Source organism: Polyodon spathula, chromosome 15 (genome assembly GCF_017654505.1).
Source record: "Polyodon spathula isolate WHYD16114869_AA chromosome 15, ASM1765450v1, whole genome shotgun sequence".
Taxonomy (NCBI): domain Eukaryota; kingdom Metazoa; phylum Chordata; class Actinopteri; order Acipenseriformes; family Polyodontidae; genus Polyodon; species Polyodon spathula.
In genome coordinates, this window is record NC_054548.1 from 9084794 (window position 1) to 9103696 (window position 18903).

The following is an 18903-nucleotide window of genomic DNA, read 5'->3' on the forward strand; positions in this document are numbered from 1 at the left end:
GAATGAAAAACATCGACGAGGTAGATAAATATGTAATTTAAAGCAATATAAGGCACTGGTTTCTGTAGTAATATAACGCATTTTAGACTCTCCAATATATAAAAAGTTGGGAATTGTGTATTGTATATCATCTGCAAAAAGTGTAAGTGCACCTGGTCATGTGGAATTTACAAATGCAATGGAACACATGCAACAAGAAAGCAGAAAGAACCCCTGCTGATTTTCAAACTGCACTTCTGAACCTTTTGGGAAGAACATTCTACCATGAAGCCCTACTTGGATTTATTATAAATTAATTCTTAAAAACAAATAACACACTTGACTCTATGGCAACTGATGAAGGTCTTTCATGTCCGAAATGTCCTAAATACTTTCGTATTTATGTTGTACATTGTGCATCTTTACTTTTACTTTAAGGTTGTTTTTTTGTTTTTTTTTATATTCGAGTATGCATTGCATTTAAATTTTTTACCTCAGAGGTCTCTTGAAAGTAGGGAAGAGAGATTGATGTTTATATTCAAAGGTGTCATAAGAACGTTAACAAAAATAACCCATTTTGAATCACCACAATGTTGATACGTAATTGATATGAATAACATGTAAATAAGCACAAAAACTGAAGAAACGAAGAAAAAATGTGTGTATATATATATATATATATATATATATATATATATATATATATATATATATATATATATATACACACACACACACACACACACACACACACACACACACAAGTAAAAAATATAACAAGAACTGTCAGATCATGCAGATAATGGTTAGGCACGTTGAAATGCTTTTGGCATTCTTTGGTTAATAAATGCATGCATTTCCGCTGTCATGCTGCAGACGGTGTTCTTACCTTGCTTTTGAAGCGCCGCGAGTTTTGAGAGCTTGGACGCGCCTAGTGTCGTCACTATTTCTGTACTTACAGCAACCAACCAGGGGCGACTGTTTGAGGAAGTTGGTGAATTCACCTGTTGAGCGAAAGCATCAGAGGAAGAAGTTGGAAGCGACTTTAATACAGCACTGATTCACCGGGACTAAACTCCGCTCCATGGACAAATTGAAGAGAGTACTCAGTGGCCAGGACAGTAACGACGACACCGACGTATTGTCAGAGGTACAAGTATTTATTATTTATATATATATATATATATATATATATATATATATATATATATATATATATATATATATATTTTCAGTTTAGTTGTTAGGTCGCTCAACAATCCAGCATGCCATAGTTAATTTAATTAATATAAATTAATTAAATACATTAATTTTAATAAGTAAGCGTGTAGATATGTCATGATATTTCTATTACATTGAATGAAGAAAAGTATACTGACGAGTTACAGAATAATCGAAGGATTGCTGGTCGCTATCGTGTGTGTTCTACTTTGGCAATGTTTGGACGGTGCTGATATTATAAGGGCCGTAAAGTTGGTTTTTTAGCCGATTGCATTTTCGTTTGCACACATTTCAGTGTACAAAGAGACGAATCAATTTTAAGATTTGACGATTGCTTATTCAGTTGTTTCAGTTAACATTGAGAAAATAGATCAGTAAAGTAGTTTTAGCCACCTCAAGAAAGCGTTAGCCACCCCAGGAGAGTGACTAGTCGCAATATATACAAAGATACCTATTATAACATGTATGAACCTTTGTAATGTCACCCCATTCTAGAAAGTATAAACGATTGCAGTGATCCGCAGCAGTTAAATTTGGTTCTGACACAATCGGATTCATAGGGAAACAGCTACTTTTGTTTTTAGCTGAAATTCCACACTTTGTGCTGTGTCTTGTTTTTATCATGGTAAAAACAGGTGCAACTACTGTAGTAGTGGAGGATTTGGCAGGAAAAAAAAAAGTTAATTTGAATGTTGTTAGATCTCTGGTGACCGTGAAGCAGTTTGTCTCTGTGAAGATTTAGGCTAGGAAGATGGCAGATGGGAATTTTAAACGTTTAAACGTATAAACTCTAAAGAAGTGGTTAAAAGTTCAATAACATGTTAGAAACATAAGCAAATATCTCCTGTCCTTGTTTCTCTCCACAGGCTGCCAGTCAAATAGAGGATTGATTTTAAGGTTTTATTACTAACTTATAAATCCTTACATTCTGAAGGCCCTGCCTATCTTAGGGATCTCCTGTAGTACCACATACCTAAACGAAAACTGAGATCTGGTAACAATCTCTTTTGTCTGTGCATAGGACTCTTCACTTCAGCGCACTGTGGGTGATCAGGCATTCTTCTCTTTAGCCCCACGCCTATGGAACGCCCTGCCGGGCTATTTGAAAAATTGTCACTCAGTTGATGTTTTTAAATCTAAACTTAAAACTTACTTCTTTCAGTTGGCTTTCTGTAAAATGATTTGTTGTTCTTAATGTTTAAGTGCTTTATGATTTTTAAATGAAAAGTTCAATATAAATAAAATGTATTATTATTGTTGTTGTTGTTGTTGTTATTATTATTAGAGGTATAACCGTGACAAATTTCACCAGACACATTTTTTTTTTTTATGTATTTATTTTAGTAATTTGTTATCATATACAGCAGCACATCACGTATCCAACTGCTATGGTGCCACTGTAAGGGTGGAAATTATAAAAAGGAAGGGGTCTGGCAATTACCTCCAAGTAGTTTTTCTAATTGGTGCAACAGAAAGATTGACACTGGGGTGGGTTTTGTTCTCGGTCATCTGGCGCTTCATTGGTACACTGTTCGTGCTGTAGTGGGCGTGATATGGCCAAACAAATTTGCCGTACCACAGAAACACAAGTTCAATGCTTCATCATTTGAAATGAAAACATTCAGAATTACTATGGATGGAATTACTGAATGCAATAAAAAGCAAACATCCCTAATACATACACAAGTTTTATGTATTTATTTTTGTAAATGGGGACCGGTTTGAGCAGGAATGAGACGACCAGAACTCGATTCGCTTAGTTCCCTATCCACCAATAAGGTTACTTTTAAGTTACAATGTATGGTTATTTACAGTGTTGGTTGTCACACCAGGTTTATGTTTGCTTGTGTAGCTAAGGCATGTGACGTGGGAAGATTTTATACTCTTTTAATTTCTGACTTTTCTCTGATTTGAAGGCAGTGTCCGATGCAACATCCTTAGGATGGGGCACAAGAGTGAAAGGGTTCATTGCCTGCTTCGCAATAGGTGTGCTGTGTTCAATACTGGTGAGTACTTGGTTCAGTCTCTCTTAACTGTAGTTTTTGTAGAGTTTTAAATAATCCAGCATCTTGAGGGTAAAATGAAATGCCCAACCCTAATGTGTCAGGCCATGTAAAATAATATTACCATCATTACTCAATAAGTTAGTCAAGGAAGATGCCCATTACAGTTAGAAGGAAAATAGCATCTTTTGACCTATTCTCACAAGTTAAAGGAACACCTCAGGGAATTATGAACAGAAGAAATCAAAATTATGTGGTATCTCTGTACAAGTATGTACAAAGCACCAAAAGTATTGTGCAGTTGTATTGGGATCTTCTGTCATACTTGTTATCAAAATGCTAGCATAAGTAAACTAAGCAAATAAATAAATAAGTAGAAAACAGGGGAATTTTTTTAAGTCTTTCTAAATTTCAAGATTGAAATAAAGGAATACCATCTATTTCAGTTTGTCTTCTGAAAGAGAATACCTCCGATCAGACAGGACGGGACAAGATTATATAGCGAGTCGCTGCGCTCAGCATGAGCTGTATTTGTTACTGCATTTATGTATCTGAAAGCGAATGTTTTCAAATTAGGAAGACACGGTCAGCTGTCAATGACCAAAACAAGTCAATGTCAGTTTCCCCTGGCAGTAGAGTGCTCTGGATCGCATCGGGTGCCACCTTCAGTGTGCAAAACAAAGCAAAGAGCATCTTTTACTGTCAAGGTTGTTGATATATTTGCAATGTGGGACCTTTGTTTCGTTTTCTGGAAAAATCGATCAATGTTCCCTTTATCCTCGGTGTGATCCAACATTTTTTTCTATCCATTGTTAACGGCAATATTATTTAATACATAAATACATAAAATTACATGGGCATGTAATTGCGTAATTTTCTGGGGTGTAAAAGGGGTTTTAGCTCATTGAATCATTTAATAAAAATTGGGTTTTTGTATATAGAAGGTCACTGCATTTGTTTTGTCATTATTCATTCCAGGGAGTCTGTTTACTGTGGTTGCCTAGGAACGGATTAGTACTATTTGCTGTCTTTTACACACTTGGAAATATTTCAGCCATTGGAAGGTGAGTTAAAATCATATTAGGTAAACACATTGTTTTATACGACTTTATAACTCCGGCCTTGAGAAATTCATGCCAAAATTTGTTAAACACCTTTACTGGCTAATTAAAAATTAAAAAATCATTATGTAATAATGAGGGGCAGACTAAGGCCCTGTGTAAATCACAATTTCACAGGCTGCGCAGAAATCGTGAAATAGCCCAGTACCGTAATTTGTACAATATTTTTAAGAAATAAAAATAAATTTTCATAATAGTTTTTATTTCATACAAAAAAAATCACATTCACAAAACTGCACAGCTCTGCTGTGGGCTTGCATGTACTATTCGCCATGCACACAGTGCTGTGCAGTGATTGTTATGTGACTATATGCAATCTAGGCGGGAAATTAAAATACTACACACTGTAAACAAGAAAATGCGTGTCTCTAAAAAGGCAAAAAATATATCTGCAGCAGATTGCGTAAAGCGATATCCAGCAGGAGCTTTACACAGTATTGGAGGTAAGCTCTTCTGTACATCCTGTAGATCACTACCGAGAATCAACTGTTGACAGGCATTCAGATTCAAGTGTTCGTCGAAAGAGAAAGGCAGAAATCCAAAGCAGTACTGCGACTGCTTTACTTGCAAAGAAACAAAAAACGATGACTTCCATGTTTCAGAAGTCCACTGATAGCAGTTAAGCACGAAACATATTCAGTTTTGACCTGACAGAGGTGTTTGTTTGCGCAAACAGCCCCCTTGAAAAATTGGACAACCAAACGTTGCATAAATTCTTCAGACTGAGTGTAGGAAATGGTGGAGTGATTCCTTTATCAGCCCAGCTGAGACATGAATACTTACCAAAAGTTGCTGAGTATCACAAGCAGGAGATTATGGAATTGGTAAAACAGTCTGGTTGCTTGTCAGTGGTCAGTAACAAGTTGATTGATGCCCAAGATCAGTATGGGTTACACATTGTATTTGTTTTGCAAGACCTAAATGGTGAACATACATCTGATGTACCAGAACTGAAAGATGTCCTTGCAGATGCACTTTACCTACAGCCTGTTAATTACAACACCATTTCACGTAAAGTGAAACAGAGTTGTAAAGTGCATGAATAATTTTGACGTTGATTTTGATTCAATGCATTTATCTCTTCGTTTCATGTTTAAAAAAAAATAACAATAACCTATACGTATAATTTATAAAATAGTTCTGTGCACATTCCGTGAAATACGATACTTTACCAGTGACACTGCCATGAGTTTTAAAGAAAATTTCTGCTATTTTCACAGGGCCTTAATTATGGCATTTCTGCCTTTGATGTGTAGTGCAGGTTATTAGCTGTTACCTCTTTTTATGTTTTTGATTTTTAGTAGAACTACCCTTTGCCTTTTCTTTAAACTAAAGGCCAATAACATATATATAAAGTTTAATTATGCTTTATTCAGTCAGCTCACAGGTTTCTGAAGTCAGTAAGGATTTCTGATGCACATAATAATAATAAAAATAACCATAACAGGATTATTTTAATAGTTTAATAGTTTACACAGAGCCTGCCATACATGATGTTCTGTATTTGTTAGCCTACTTTTAAAAATAAGTTCAGAAAAACAAGAACATTGCATAATTTACTGGGTACGTGCCAAGAATGTGAAATGGAATTGGCTCTGAACAAAAAATAGACAATGAACATTACACTTTAGAACTGTTTACATTATTGCATCATGCACTACTTATTGAGGGCTTCATTGATAGGGCTGTAAAAGCCTCTGTATTTCTCTACCATTTTGTAGATTGAAATATTGTCTCTTAAATGCTAATCGGGCAGATAGCTGTAGACATACCTACCATGCCTCAGTTCAGTATAATGACGTGCATGTACAGTGTTGCTATACAATTGGGGCACCAAAAATAATAAACATTTTTCTCAGAAAAAAAAATTGCTTATTACTTTACTGTTGAGCATAAACTGAGATTGTGTGGCTGTTACAGATTCAGACCACAGCTGATGAGATTAGGTTAAAAGCTCAATAACGTCTAATGCAAAAATAGATTTACTTGTTTGCTCCCAGCCTTCTTCCTACTTCCTAATAAGCTCAGCATGTCATGCTCTATTCATTCTGATACATTTCTATCCGTATGTCTTCAGCTCAAGGCACTTAGTGGAAACGACCATGTGTTTTTTTTTTTTTTTTTTTTTTTTACCAATTGTGAAAAAAACCTATCAAGCTCTAAGTGAAATTCCAGCTGGCACTCAGTTTTCCTTACAAATGTCATGTCTTCCAATATGGTAAAAGCATGTTTAATAAAAATGAGATTTTTTTCAAAACAGAACTTGTTTGTTGCCAGACATGTTTAAGTAATTGAGTCTACTGTATTAATCAGTTTTTTCAATTTAATGACACTCGATTGGATTAGCGATTGAAGTCTTGGAAATCGTGGGATTTATAAAAAAAAAAAAAAAAATTTTTTAGAATTGTAGGTAGAGTATTTGGTGCATTAGACAGGTGTTGATTGAGTAGGTGGTTTGGTGAGGATATGTCATTCATTATCATTATTACAGATACATTGGTAGGGCTGTTTCAATATTTTGATTGTAATTTGGGAATCATTACATCATTACATGCCTTTTTTCTTTTTAACTTTAGCACTTTGTTTCTAATGGGACCCTTAAAGCAGATGAAGAAAATGGTTGACCCGACTCGAGCCATAGCCACTGCTGTAATGTTGGTAAGCTTTATTACAGCATCTCACTTTTGACTTTTCTTCCAATTTGAAATGAGTTTCCAATATAAAAAACGTATACTAGTTTAATCCAAATAAATACTTTTTAATTCTTAACCCTAAACTTTAAATGACCTTCAATTGATAGAGATGTACTGGCCTTAGGAGATGGATTAGGGTTATGAAGTCTATTCAGAGACATGTAATATAAAATAAGAACTAATCAAACAGCCAAATGATTTATCCATACTGCCTTTAACTCTAAAATAGATGGTGTCTAATTTTAAGTTTGTTTTAAAAAACGAAAAATAAATAAATACTTGTCTGCAGATAAAACTGGTGATTCCAGTTTTTACTGTACTGTTTATTGTAAAATAAAACACACAAACATTGAGGGGACATTTTCAAACATAAAACTTGGCAACATTAAAATTGCTACTAATGTTCTTCAGCTACAGGTGCATGCTGCAGTAAACTGCTGGGCTTACACAAGGTTTCAGTTTTTTTTTTTTTCAGTGTTGGGTTAGTATCCTACAGCAGCATAGATACTTATTTGATTTTTCTGCATATCACTTGACATTCTTTGTACCTTAGTTGCAAACAAGCCAATTACTGCATTTCACTAAGAATAGACTTGGTAAATACAATTAAAATAAATCACTTGAGTACCAGAATATATATTCTGTGCAGTTCACTGAGTTACACAAGCTCAGTTGTTTATTTGTTTTTCTGCATTTTTATATTGGGAAGAATAAATTACCATCTTCAAAAATGGATACCCTTATACACTGATTGAGTCTGTCTGTCTCTCTGTCCGTCTGCCACGCTGTAGTGGATGAACACGATAACTGCCTTCATTTTATACCAAGCATCACGAAACTTTGACCATACACTTCTAGCCTCCTGTAGACGGTTCTTATTGCACTTGGCTATAATCTGGTAAGCTTTCGATTTTACATTAATATTTTTGACCTGTACATGCTCTCATTCACTTTCTTACCTAAAGCAACCCAAAAGCATTACACCACACTTTACCCCATATCGGCCTAATGCGCATGCACAAAACATACTGTAGAGAATGGTCAAAGGTTTTCATTCTACAGGCAATGCATATAACAGACTAGTGGAAAGCCAGGGTAAGCTAGTTATTTGATTGTCGTTTCCAACACGTAAAACCAAAACAACATTCATATCATATTTTTGTAGCAATGTTAGCATTTTGTTCTAAACAATGCTTTGAATGGTTTAAAAGTAAATGTGAAACTAATCATTCACTTCGATATTTTGAACAAATTGTCTGCTTTGTTTCAAATCTTCTTTTACTATTTATGGTAGCTGATCTATTACTTTTGTTTTTTTTGATAACCTGTTGTGATGTAATCGATTGCATTTAATGTGTCTGAGATTTACCAGATTGCTAGCAACATTTTGTCCTGTAGTCTTTATTATTATTATTATTATTATTATTATTATTATTATTATTATTATTATTATTATTACAGATAATATACAATGCAGTTAACTGTACAGAACAATTCATACATTTCAGTGAGCAAAAGTAAATTAATAGATTATAAAATAATTTAAGCCTCCAGTGGCGTTAGACACACACAATTACCTGAACTTCAACAATATTATTTTATTATTATTTATTCATTTTGAAAGAGGCTTTTATCCAAAGCTACTTACAAATACTAGGGGGTGAACTATGCATCACAACTGCTGCTGCAGAGTCACTTACGATATGACCTCAGTTTTACGTCTCATCTGAAGGACAGAGCACAAGGAAGTTAAGTGACTTGTTCAGAGTCACACACAATGAGTCAGTGGCTGAGCCGGGATTGAACCTGGAACCTCCTGTTAACAAGCCCCTTTCTTTAACTACTGGGCTACCAAGCTTCTTACATAATGCACCTGATTTTATTATTTTCTGTACCCGCTCTTAGTCCTTCATTTTCTAATGTCCCATTTCCATTGTTGACTTCCTCTCCTGGGTAAATGCGTTGTCTACAAGCAAAACATTATTTACTTCCTGATTTAAAACGTGCACATAACTGCACAGTGAGTGACAATACATTATCCAAAACATTTCTACACCATTTAATGATATAAGCGACATGTACAGTACAGTATCTATGAGTTCCAATGCAAAGTTTGGTAAATAGTATATGCTTCCCTTTTGACTTTTGTGTTTAGATCCAGAGTCATTCACTGTGTTCAAGTGCGTCACAACGGCAAGAGGCAATGCAGTGGGGTGTTTATTAATTTATTTGTTCTGCATATTGTTGGTGTGCACATGCAATTAAACAACATATTAACGTTTTTAGCCTAAATTATTTTTTGCCTATTTAATTTATATATAATTCCCTCTCAGTCCACGACTGAATATATTGCATCTACAGTTTAAACTTTTGCATGGATAGAACCAGTGTTCTGTAAAGTATAGTATCTAGTTATTATCCAGTTGTTGCTTATTACTAAAATTGAAGTTGTATATTTCATTTAATTATTTAACTGACCCACGTCATCACACTCTACATGACGAATGCAGTAACTGCATTGATTTTGCACCAGTCTAAACCAAACTTTTACTATACACTCCAAGCCTCCTATAGAAGTTCCAGATAGCATGTCACTGTAAACTTGTACTTATGAGATTATGAGGAGCCTCTGTATGTGCCTGCACTGATTTTTCTGTTCTTTAGTCCAGTATGATATGTCTGAACAATTGTTTTCTCCATAGGTGTCTCTGATCTTAACACTGTGCTCTGCATTTTGGGTGAGTACATTGTTCTTTTTTGGAATGTGATTGAAAAGTAACATTGTGACAGAGTACTTGTGTCACGAGTGGGTAACCGCTGATATGCAAGACAGAGAGATATGTTGAAGTTGGAGATGAAACGCCACTCAGGTGCACAGGATTTATTATCACACACAAAAAAGTAGGCAAACGGGTCATGTGACACTACCAGCGATGATAAAACACAGTACAAAATACAAATAAAAGGGGCCACACAGGGCGAGCGCTAGCCTTACTGAAGTTCTTATGACGACTCCTGCTTTTTCATGCGGCCTTGTCTGGGCATTGCATTCACAAGCACTGTGTTGCAGTTTAAGGGTTGCATAGCTGTAGTTCCTGCAGAGCAGACGCTGTGCTCCCGAGTGTACGCAGACCCCTCTGTAGCATGGCGTTGCAGTCGCCCAGAACGATCCCCACCGGGTGTTTTTATGTTGACAGACTCAGTCGAGACCCACCCACCTGCTGATTGAGCACAGCCAATCACTCGATGCCCTTCCTCTCAACCAAACCTAACAGGCAGCAGCAGTCTGTAAACAATAATTTAATCAAACACAACAACTGCAAAAAGCACATAAAACAAACCCGTTCCCACATATAAGTTACACCAACACTAATTTCCCCATTAAGCATGTTTGTTAAGCTTAACATGTATTAGTGTAGAGTGTTTAATTGTATATGGGTTCTAACAATTAACACTTAGTGTTTATTTATAGTATTTATACTATATTTTAAAAGACACAGCTAGTGCATATTCCAATAATTCCCACGCCTTCTTTAATACCGTATGAACCTGATATTGACAACCTCTAGTGTTATTTGTTGTGGTCATGCTGTTCCTTGCTCGTGCCTTAGTCACTTCTCGCTTAGATTATTGCAGTGCCCTTTTTGCTCACTATCAATCATTTACAGTTTGTACAAAATGCAGCAGCTAGAATATTGACAAGCACTAGACTGGCTGAAAACATTACTCTTGTTCTTGCATGTTTGCATTGGCTGCCAGTCTGTTCCCATGTTACTGTCAAGATTCTGCAGCTGACATACAAGGTCCTACATGGTCTGGGTCTTTCTTACATCATGGGGAGGCAGCTCAGGTCTTCCAGTTCTGGACTCCTTAAATGCATTTCACCTTAGCATATTACTGTTGGTGGGAGTAGCTTTATTTGCATTGCCCCTTCCTTCTGGAAGTGTTAGTTTCTCAGTTTAAAACTTCTTGAAAATGCACTGTACCTTTTTTTGTCTGTCTTCTCTTAGGCTTCGTAGGTTTTGAAATATACATTCCTTATTTCTTTCTTGTTTTTATGCTCACACTGTTTACCAATGTAATTGGAAAATGCAGGTTTTTTAAAAAAAATCTTGTTTGTATTTAAGTTAACAATGTTTATAAATTAATTTGTATCATGGACAGTTTAATTGTGCAGTACCTGGAGACACGTCAGTGTGAACGGTGCTGTATTTAAATAAAATGTTATTATTATTATTATTATTATTGTAGGGGGAGGGTGTTAGTGTGGCTCACTAATAGATTGAAACATACTCTTTCTTTCTGCAGTGGAAGAACAAGGGGCTTGCTGTGCTGTTTTGCATCATGCAGTTTTTCGCATTTGCATGGTAAGTAAGATTTGAATGTTTTTATAGTTGTCTTAAAGAAAATGTTTGCACTATTTATTCTCTGTGTACTACAGGATTATTTTAACAAAGTAGAATACAGTGTTGAGGTGAAGTTTAATTTTAGACATTGGACTGGTAAAGATCTTAACCAGTGTCAACAACTAGAGTTAATATTTAACATTAGGCCAATCTGGGTTATTGATAATATTATTCACAATTCCCATTGTAGAACATTGGCTTGAAAATCCCCTTGTGCCAATCAGTAACCTTTTCACAAAATAGTGCACAAGCACAATACATTTTGCAGTGTTGCAATATAATTTCAGAGCTTCCATGCAATAGTTTAGTCAGATATTTCAATTGTTTTATTTAATGCAAAGAGAAATTAAGGTGTGTTTGCAATTGCTTTGTTTAATGTAAAAGGACATTTAAATGTGTTAGCAGTTTTACCAAGTAATGAATTTAAGCAGGTAAGAGTTACAGTTTTCTGCTTCTCTGGTGTTGCATCTGCTTCTGTAATTCAGTTGTGGAAAATCAACACACAGATGGAGTACAGAATGTTAATTGCATAATTTATACATTTGTAATCTATAAACCATTGCCCAAAGATTATACAACACAGTATCGTTTTTGTATTGTATTTTTTCATGTTTTTAACTTGGAAACATATGTAATAGCAACACTAGTGTGGCTATGTACAATGTAGAAAACAAACCCAGAGCTTGCACTCAAAAAGAACAAGGCCCCTTTCCTCTGGGAGTGTGTGCTATGTTGTCGTTGCAGGATTTTTAAATAGTTGTGGCAGGTTGGGTCTTTTTTAAGGAGGTGTATTGTCTTTAGTTTGGCAAAATTATGATGATTATGTTTGTGATCTCCCAGGACTGATTTAACCTTTATAAGAGCCCCAGCATAGTTTGAAATCTAAATGTTACTTTTTTTTGTCTTGTCTGCAAAGCCACCAGCCCCTTTCACTACTTTGTATTTAAGCATTTAAACAGTTGCGTCAGGCTCACAACCCCGGAGGTGTTGATGCCAAAAAAAAAGCAGGAGGAGAGTGAAAAAGCAGGAGGCTTATTTTTCCCTGATGGCTTCCTGGCAGACATCACAATAAAAAAAATGTAAAAAAAACATTATTTGTCTAGCTTTTAGCTTAGCTAATTTAAATAAGGGCCAAATTGCTAGCATGGAGCCTGGTAACTGCTCTGGCTTTTGTTTTATCAAGCACCATTCTAACAAATCCCCACAATGCAGAGAGAGATAAAATAGCAGCATTTAAAGCACTTATTTTGATAGCTCGCTTTTCCTGTTGAAAACAAACTGTGAAAATGAATTCAGCTGGTACACTGCATACTCTAGTAACTCTATAATTGTTTAAGTTATTATATAGTTAGATTTCTAAACCTTTGATTGATTGATTGTAATAATACATTGGATTGGTATATTTCTATTAGCTTAATTAAAAGTCCAGAAATGGGCTACCTCGCTTTAGCAAAATTGTTAAGATCATTAAATGATGTACTGCTAAATTGCAACTAGTGTTGAGAACATTAATCATTCTTTATCACATCGTGTGTATTTTATTACACATTTATAAACACATATGTGTTAGCGAGAGGTTTTTTGGGGTTTTTTCCCTCCTGTCTCGGAGAGCAATTGTTTCAACCTTCTAAAATCTGTTAGTTTCACAACTTTTTCATTTTAATATGCGTTTGTCACTAAATCACTGAACACACACTTCTAATGTCCAGGAGTCAGGCTGGGTAATCATGTGCCCACAAGGCTGTCGAATACGGTGTATACAGAATGTGTCAAAATACAGTACAGCTGATGCAGGCATATTGAAGTGACATTAAATGGGGTGGATATCAATTGTATGACTGTTACCTCTACTTGATGTTAAGCGGAGTGTGGCATTAACCAATGATATTATCAGGAGTGTCTTTCCATTGACTCCCATTATGTTGTGGTTGAGACATGTCAGTTTGATGATAATAAGTGGCTGTGATATTAAGCAAGTTTCACAGTACATATATATATATATATATATATATTTAAAAAATGAGTTTCTTTAAAAAAACACATTAGTTCATTAAATGATGTGAGCATGTGCCCTTAACACTTATTCCTTTTATTTTAACAGGTATAGTTTATCCTTTATACCATTTGCGAGGTGAGTGAGAGATTTAATTTGCTTACTTTTAGTTTTATTGTGACTTTGGGAAGAAGACGTCAGCAGAAACAAACAATATTTCATTAAGTGGTGCTAACTCATTGCCATAACAGCAGCTTTACCTTTTGTCCCAAGTGTTAAATTCCCTGCATGTAATTATTTGTAGACTTTTGCATTTGAGAATCTGGTGCTTCCATAACAGTAGCTTGTGTAGCTTTTAATTAATGGGATGTATTTTAATGATCTAAACTGCTGTGAATCTAAATACCACCACCACCACCTAAAACCCTATTGAAACCTCATTCATATAACAATTTAAAGAAGAAAAATTATGGCAAAAAAATATGTATGTTTTCCTTTTCTTTTTTCAGAGATGCTGTGAAGAGTTGCTTTTCAGTCTGCTTGTCTTAAAGATGCCTGTTTCTGCTCTGTATATGCATGTGTGTATATGTATATACATACATGCATACATACATACATATGTACATACATACATGAATGAAGGTGATCTGTAGGAGGGGAGAATGTGGTGTCCAAAGCTCTAATCCTAAACTCTACACTAACACAGGTGGGATAATTTGCTTTTATACTGTAAGAAATCTTGGTTTAAACAGCTTTCTACCCCACACGCTCCTTCACATGTGGGTCAAGTTATGTTTAACAGCCTATACTGTATCTCACAGTGTCTTAATAATGTGTGCCTACTGTTTTTTTGGGGGGGGGGAAATAATTCTTCAATTGTAAAAAAAAAAAAAAAAAAAAAAAAATTAAATAAAAATAAATAAATAAAGATTTAGCTTTGATCAAAGCATCAAGAAGCTCACAGGAAGCTTACACCATACGAGAGAAAATATGCCTAAAAATAATGATGACAAATGTTTGGTACACATATTTTGATGGTGTTGATACTGCGGGAGTGTGCAAACCATGTCTGCCTGGGAGATCGATGCATCCAATGTGCCATTTATCTCAGGAATCCCAGCATTATTAAAGAAGCTGTGGTTGTCTGTAACTAATAGAATGCTAGCTCAATTGCAGTATCTTAACTGCTTCAGCAATAACTTGCATACATGTGTTAATACTGTAACTAGTTAAAGAGTTGCAATGCCTTGTATAGAGATGAACAGTAATAATAATACTGCAAGGGCATACCCAAGACTGTGCCTGGTTAAGAGATATGCAGTGTTGAAAGAGAGTTTTAATTTCAGTTACCTGTAGAAAAAGAATAATGGATGTTGATGCCAATTGTATTGAAAGTGTCCTTCTGTATTAGATACTGGCTTTTATTCCAACATTTGGAAAATGTAAATATAGTGATCCTACTAACACATAAAGAGAATATTTACATTCCAATATCGGTAATTTGTTACTAATGGAAAAACAGATTAAGGCATTAAGAATGTAAATTTACATTATATGATGTAGCCAGCTATGCAACATCCATTGCGCAAAGCACTAGATTTATTGAGCTTTTGCTCCGGTGAAGTTTGCACCACTTTAAAATTACAAGTTAAAACAAAGAACAGGAAAAACAGCTGCATCAGAAGTGCCTGCAGCTTTAGGAGACAACTTTTATAGACCATGTTCTGCCACTTCACCCCTTTCCTCCACTACCTTCAATTTGGCCCCAACATTATTTCAAACTTCAACATGAAATGTGCACAGAAGTGCAGTTTAAATCTACAGTATAAAGCATTTTGACAGTATGAATTATAAAAACAGTTACTTGAAATTATATATATAATAGAGATAAGTCAACATAATTACAAAGTACATTCAGTTCTGTTTTAAACCTAGGTATTTGGCAGTGCCTTGGCAAAAAATATACCACTTAGTTGATGTGGTCTTTTATTTAATTTATCGTAATACTAATTGCCTTAAGAATTCATTTAATGTCATACACTGTAAATGTTTATTTTGGGGAGAAAGGAAACATGTTATTATGGATCAAAATAAGGGACTTGTGGTTGAGTGGCTGTTTGTTTAATTTTTTTTACCTATTGAAAATTGTTGTATTTTAAAGGGAGTTGTACTGTAATACAAAGTTCTATACTTGAATCCCTTCTGCTACTTTACACTGTTTGAATACTAACGTTTGTAATGCATTATATGTTGATGTATCTGTTTTAGCTTTTAAATATACGAAAGGTTATACAAAAAAAAAAAAAAATACTTTGAAAAAGTTCTGTCTTTGCTGTGGTAAAATCAAGTTTAAAACATGAGCCAGATTCTTTGTGAACTGTTGCATTTTATCCAACAATGTCCTTTCAAAATTACCTTGCAGAGCAAACAATTCGTTTTCATAAAATCACAAATGAGTGTAATCTGTGTTTCAGATATGTCTGCTGAAAGGTTTACTACATCAGCTGCTTGCACAGAGTGTATTTTGTAGTTCCATAGAATTTCAGCATATATTAAAATATAAAAAATGTTGCAAATAATTCAGTACTATTGAACATTTTATATAATGTATACATTATACTTGGAATGGATATGTGAACTAACTTCCTATAAATGTTAAAAAAGGTGTGTTACATATGACTGTTGTTCAGGTATCTTAATTGGCCTTCGATTTGCTGTTAATTTATAATAGGCATTAGAATCTGGTTAGTGATATTTTTAATTTGCATAGTTCTGCATAGCTCTCTTATTTCTTTACATGTTGTTTTTTCTTTGCTTCATTGTTTTATCATCATATAGTAGTTTTAATTTAGTGCGCCCTGACTGAAGCTTGTTCAATCAACAGCCAAGATTTCATAGGCCAAACAGGTCCAGTTTTTTCTTTCTTCTACATTACAAGGACAGTCAATATATTCACCCCCAAAAAAAAACAAAAAAAAAAAAATGCAAATAGGCCATTTTGCTTATCCCTTTCATTTTTATCTGAATAGGTTGATATCCCACTGCTTCTTAAATAACCAATGAGTGCTGGAGTTACTTAAAGTTCGCTTGGTAGATAATTACACATTGTGCTGCTTCCTAATTTAGTAAGCTTTTGTAGTTCAACTTTCTTTATACACCAGAGCAGTACAACACACAATGCTGCTTGTTAGACATGGACAAACGGATAGACTTTAACCATAAAGAATCTTTGACAGAAGAGGAGGGGGGGAGGGCATGTGTGCAGTGTCTGGCATCCGCTGCCCTCTTCTTGTACCTCAAGGCTGAGATTTGGACCTGCATTTTCCAGCAGGACTTTTAAGAATCTTTTCTGAACCAAGATGAGAAAAAATGGTAAAATTAGAGATGTGAACCTCACTACCACAAAATAAGAATTATGAAAAAGAAAAACATTTCGAAATCAACTTGCAACGGGCTCTTTAAAAGGTGAAAAAAATTAATTTGACAGAACACTGGTTTTCTAAAGATGTAAAATGATCAATCTATTCTCAAAGAAAAAGACCAGTGCTTTTTGTAAAACATACTTAAAAAAAAAAAAAAAAAAAAATAAAAAAGACCAGCATTAAGTTTCCGATTTTCAGTGGGCACACGCGTCCACTGTTAATAAAACCTTAATCTGCCTTAAGTCTTCCTAAATCCTCTAATCTTTGCACCCAACCTGCTGCTGATTAAAAGACTGATTAGGCAGCTGTGTTTGCAATAATTCAATTAGTACTGAACTATTGCTAAGAAGCAGCTCAGCCTCAATTGATGACAGTAGTGTAAATGGGGAGATATCTGGTTTCTGCATCACCGAAGAACATGCAGTGCGCTTTTCTGCTTCACTTGATTTGGATAATGTACAGGAGGTGGAAATACTGATTGGGTGTATTTTCTTGTGGGTGTCTTCTGACTTAGGGAGCTTGCTGTTTTGTTTGTAGGAAGTGTAGGGTCCATGTGTATACACCAGCAAAATAAGAAGATTAAATGTCATGGGCTGGCAATCCAGTTAATGTCCTAGCACCCCAGAGTTTCAGAAAGGAGCTACTAGAAGTCAGCAGATGTGCTGTAGGGGGCTTAATTAGTGCAATGCAAACTTTCTGACACTCTCTGTACAGTATCTCTGTACAAAATGCTGCCATATACATTTTAATTATTCTTGTACAGAAATATTCTCCTCTCCAGTAAAAGTAATATCATGCTCCTCTTCGTCTGAATATTCTACATCAATGTTATGTTTTTGTTTCAAGCAGCTTAATGTTTTATAGAAAAAAATGATGATTATCTTTTTTTTGTATATTCAATTGAAAATGGTTAAAAATTAAATTGAACTTCATCAGGGCTTTGTGAGTTGCTGATATTGGAAACCTGTAGTCCTGCCAATGCTTGCAACAACGGATATGATGTCAAATGTTTTGGCAAATCAATGTTTAGTGTTTAGATATAGAGAGTTACAAGACATCTACGACCAGAAGACTTTCAAGAGAGACAAACTGGGAATGGTGGGACAGATCTTGAGAGGTTTCCCTTGACCAAGAAGAATATTGCGTCCTATGATGTTGAATCTTGAAGAATAAAGGATGATTAAAGATCATTGATTACTTTGAAGAGAGCTTCTCCATGTTGAATTTTGTTGCACCCCTTATAACAGTTTACCATGGTAAATTTGCACAGTATTTTTGCGGTTTTTCATGCTTTACCTTTGGTTACACGTTGTACGTTTATCATAGTTTGGCATGTTTTTCAAATATGATTTACCATGTCTCTGTCATCTCTACAATGATTACCAATCCTTTACCGTGCTTTCAAAGTGTTTTATTATGGTTTGCTATTCTTTTCCTATGAGAAACTTGTATAAGGGACACAAGCCATGACCTCAACAACCCATTGTTTTTCTATCAACAAACCAGCAAAATCAGCAAGAAAAAGACACTTCACTTGTTCTTTGTGTCTACATTGCTAGTTAATTATGAGGGAATAAACAAGATGAAAACACTATTGTCCTGATTATTTTAGTCTTAGTGTTAGTCATTCTTACATTTAAATGGATCTAGGAGCTCCTTTGAGATATTTAATATTGTGTAGTACTTTTTATCACAAGTATCCTCCCAAACTAATGTAATAATAGTATCCACTGATACTGTACTTGATTAGTAATCAGTGGGAAGTTATGGCAAATACACGTAGATAATTTTAAGTGGATATGGAGAATGTTATTTTGATTATGTGCAGTATGTCCTGTTTTAATCCCAGTCACTGAGTTTTCTTCCCTGCCATTGCCAAGTGAGGCTGTTGCTGTATCTCCTACAGGTGTGTTAGTCATCTACAATATTTTTAGCTAACAAAATAGTTCCATAGAATGTTTATGCCATGCACAAGCATTCATTTTATAGGTCTCAAATGTGCAATTTTTAAGGTATTTAAATCCACCGTTGTTCAAATCAATTGAATGAACCCACCAGTGCCTAT

At 34.9% G+C, this 18903-nt stretch overlaps 1 protein-coding gene across 2 annotated transcripts; it reads left to right on the plus strand.

The window, feature by feature from the left end:
- Positions 1–954: 954 nt before the first annotated feature.
- Positions 955–18042, plus strand: LOC121327864 (vesicle transport protein SFT2B-like). Of its 2 annotated transcripts, XM_041272149.1 has the most exons (8): positions 957–1129; positions 3117–3206; positions 4182–4267; positions 6901–6982; positions 9720–9755; positions 11326–11384; positions 13525–13554; positions 13926–18042. In XM_041272149.1, exons 1-8 carry the CDS (start codon positions 1064–1066, stop codon positions 13963–13965), a joined length of 489 nt encoding a protein of 162 aa, XP_041128083.1. In that variant the 5' UTR covers positions 957–1063; the 3' UTR covers positions 13966–18042. The 2 variants fall into 2 exon arrangements, with proteins under 2 accessions (XP_041128084.1, XP_041128083.1); XM_041272150.1 differs by lacking the exons at positions 9720–9755; positions 11326–11384; positions 13525–13554; positions 13926–18042 and adding an exon at positions 7809–8674 and having other exon boundaries at positions 955–1129.
- Positions 18043–18903: the final 861 nt, after the last annotated feature.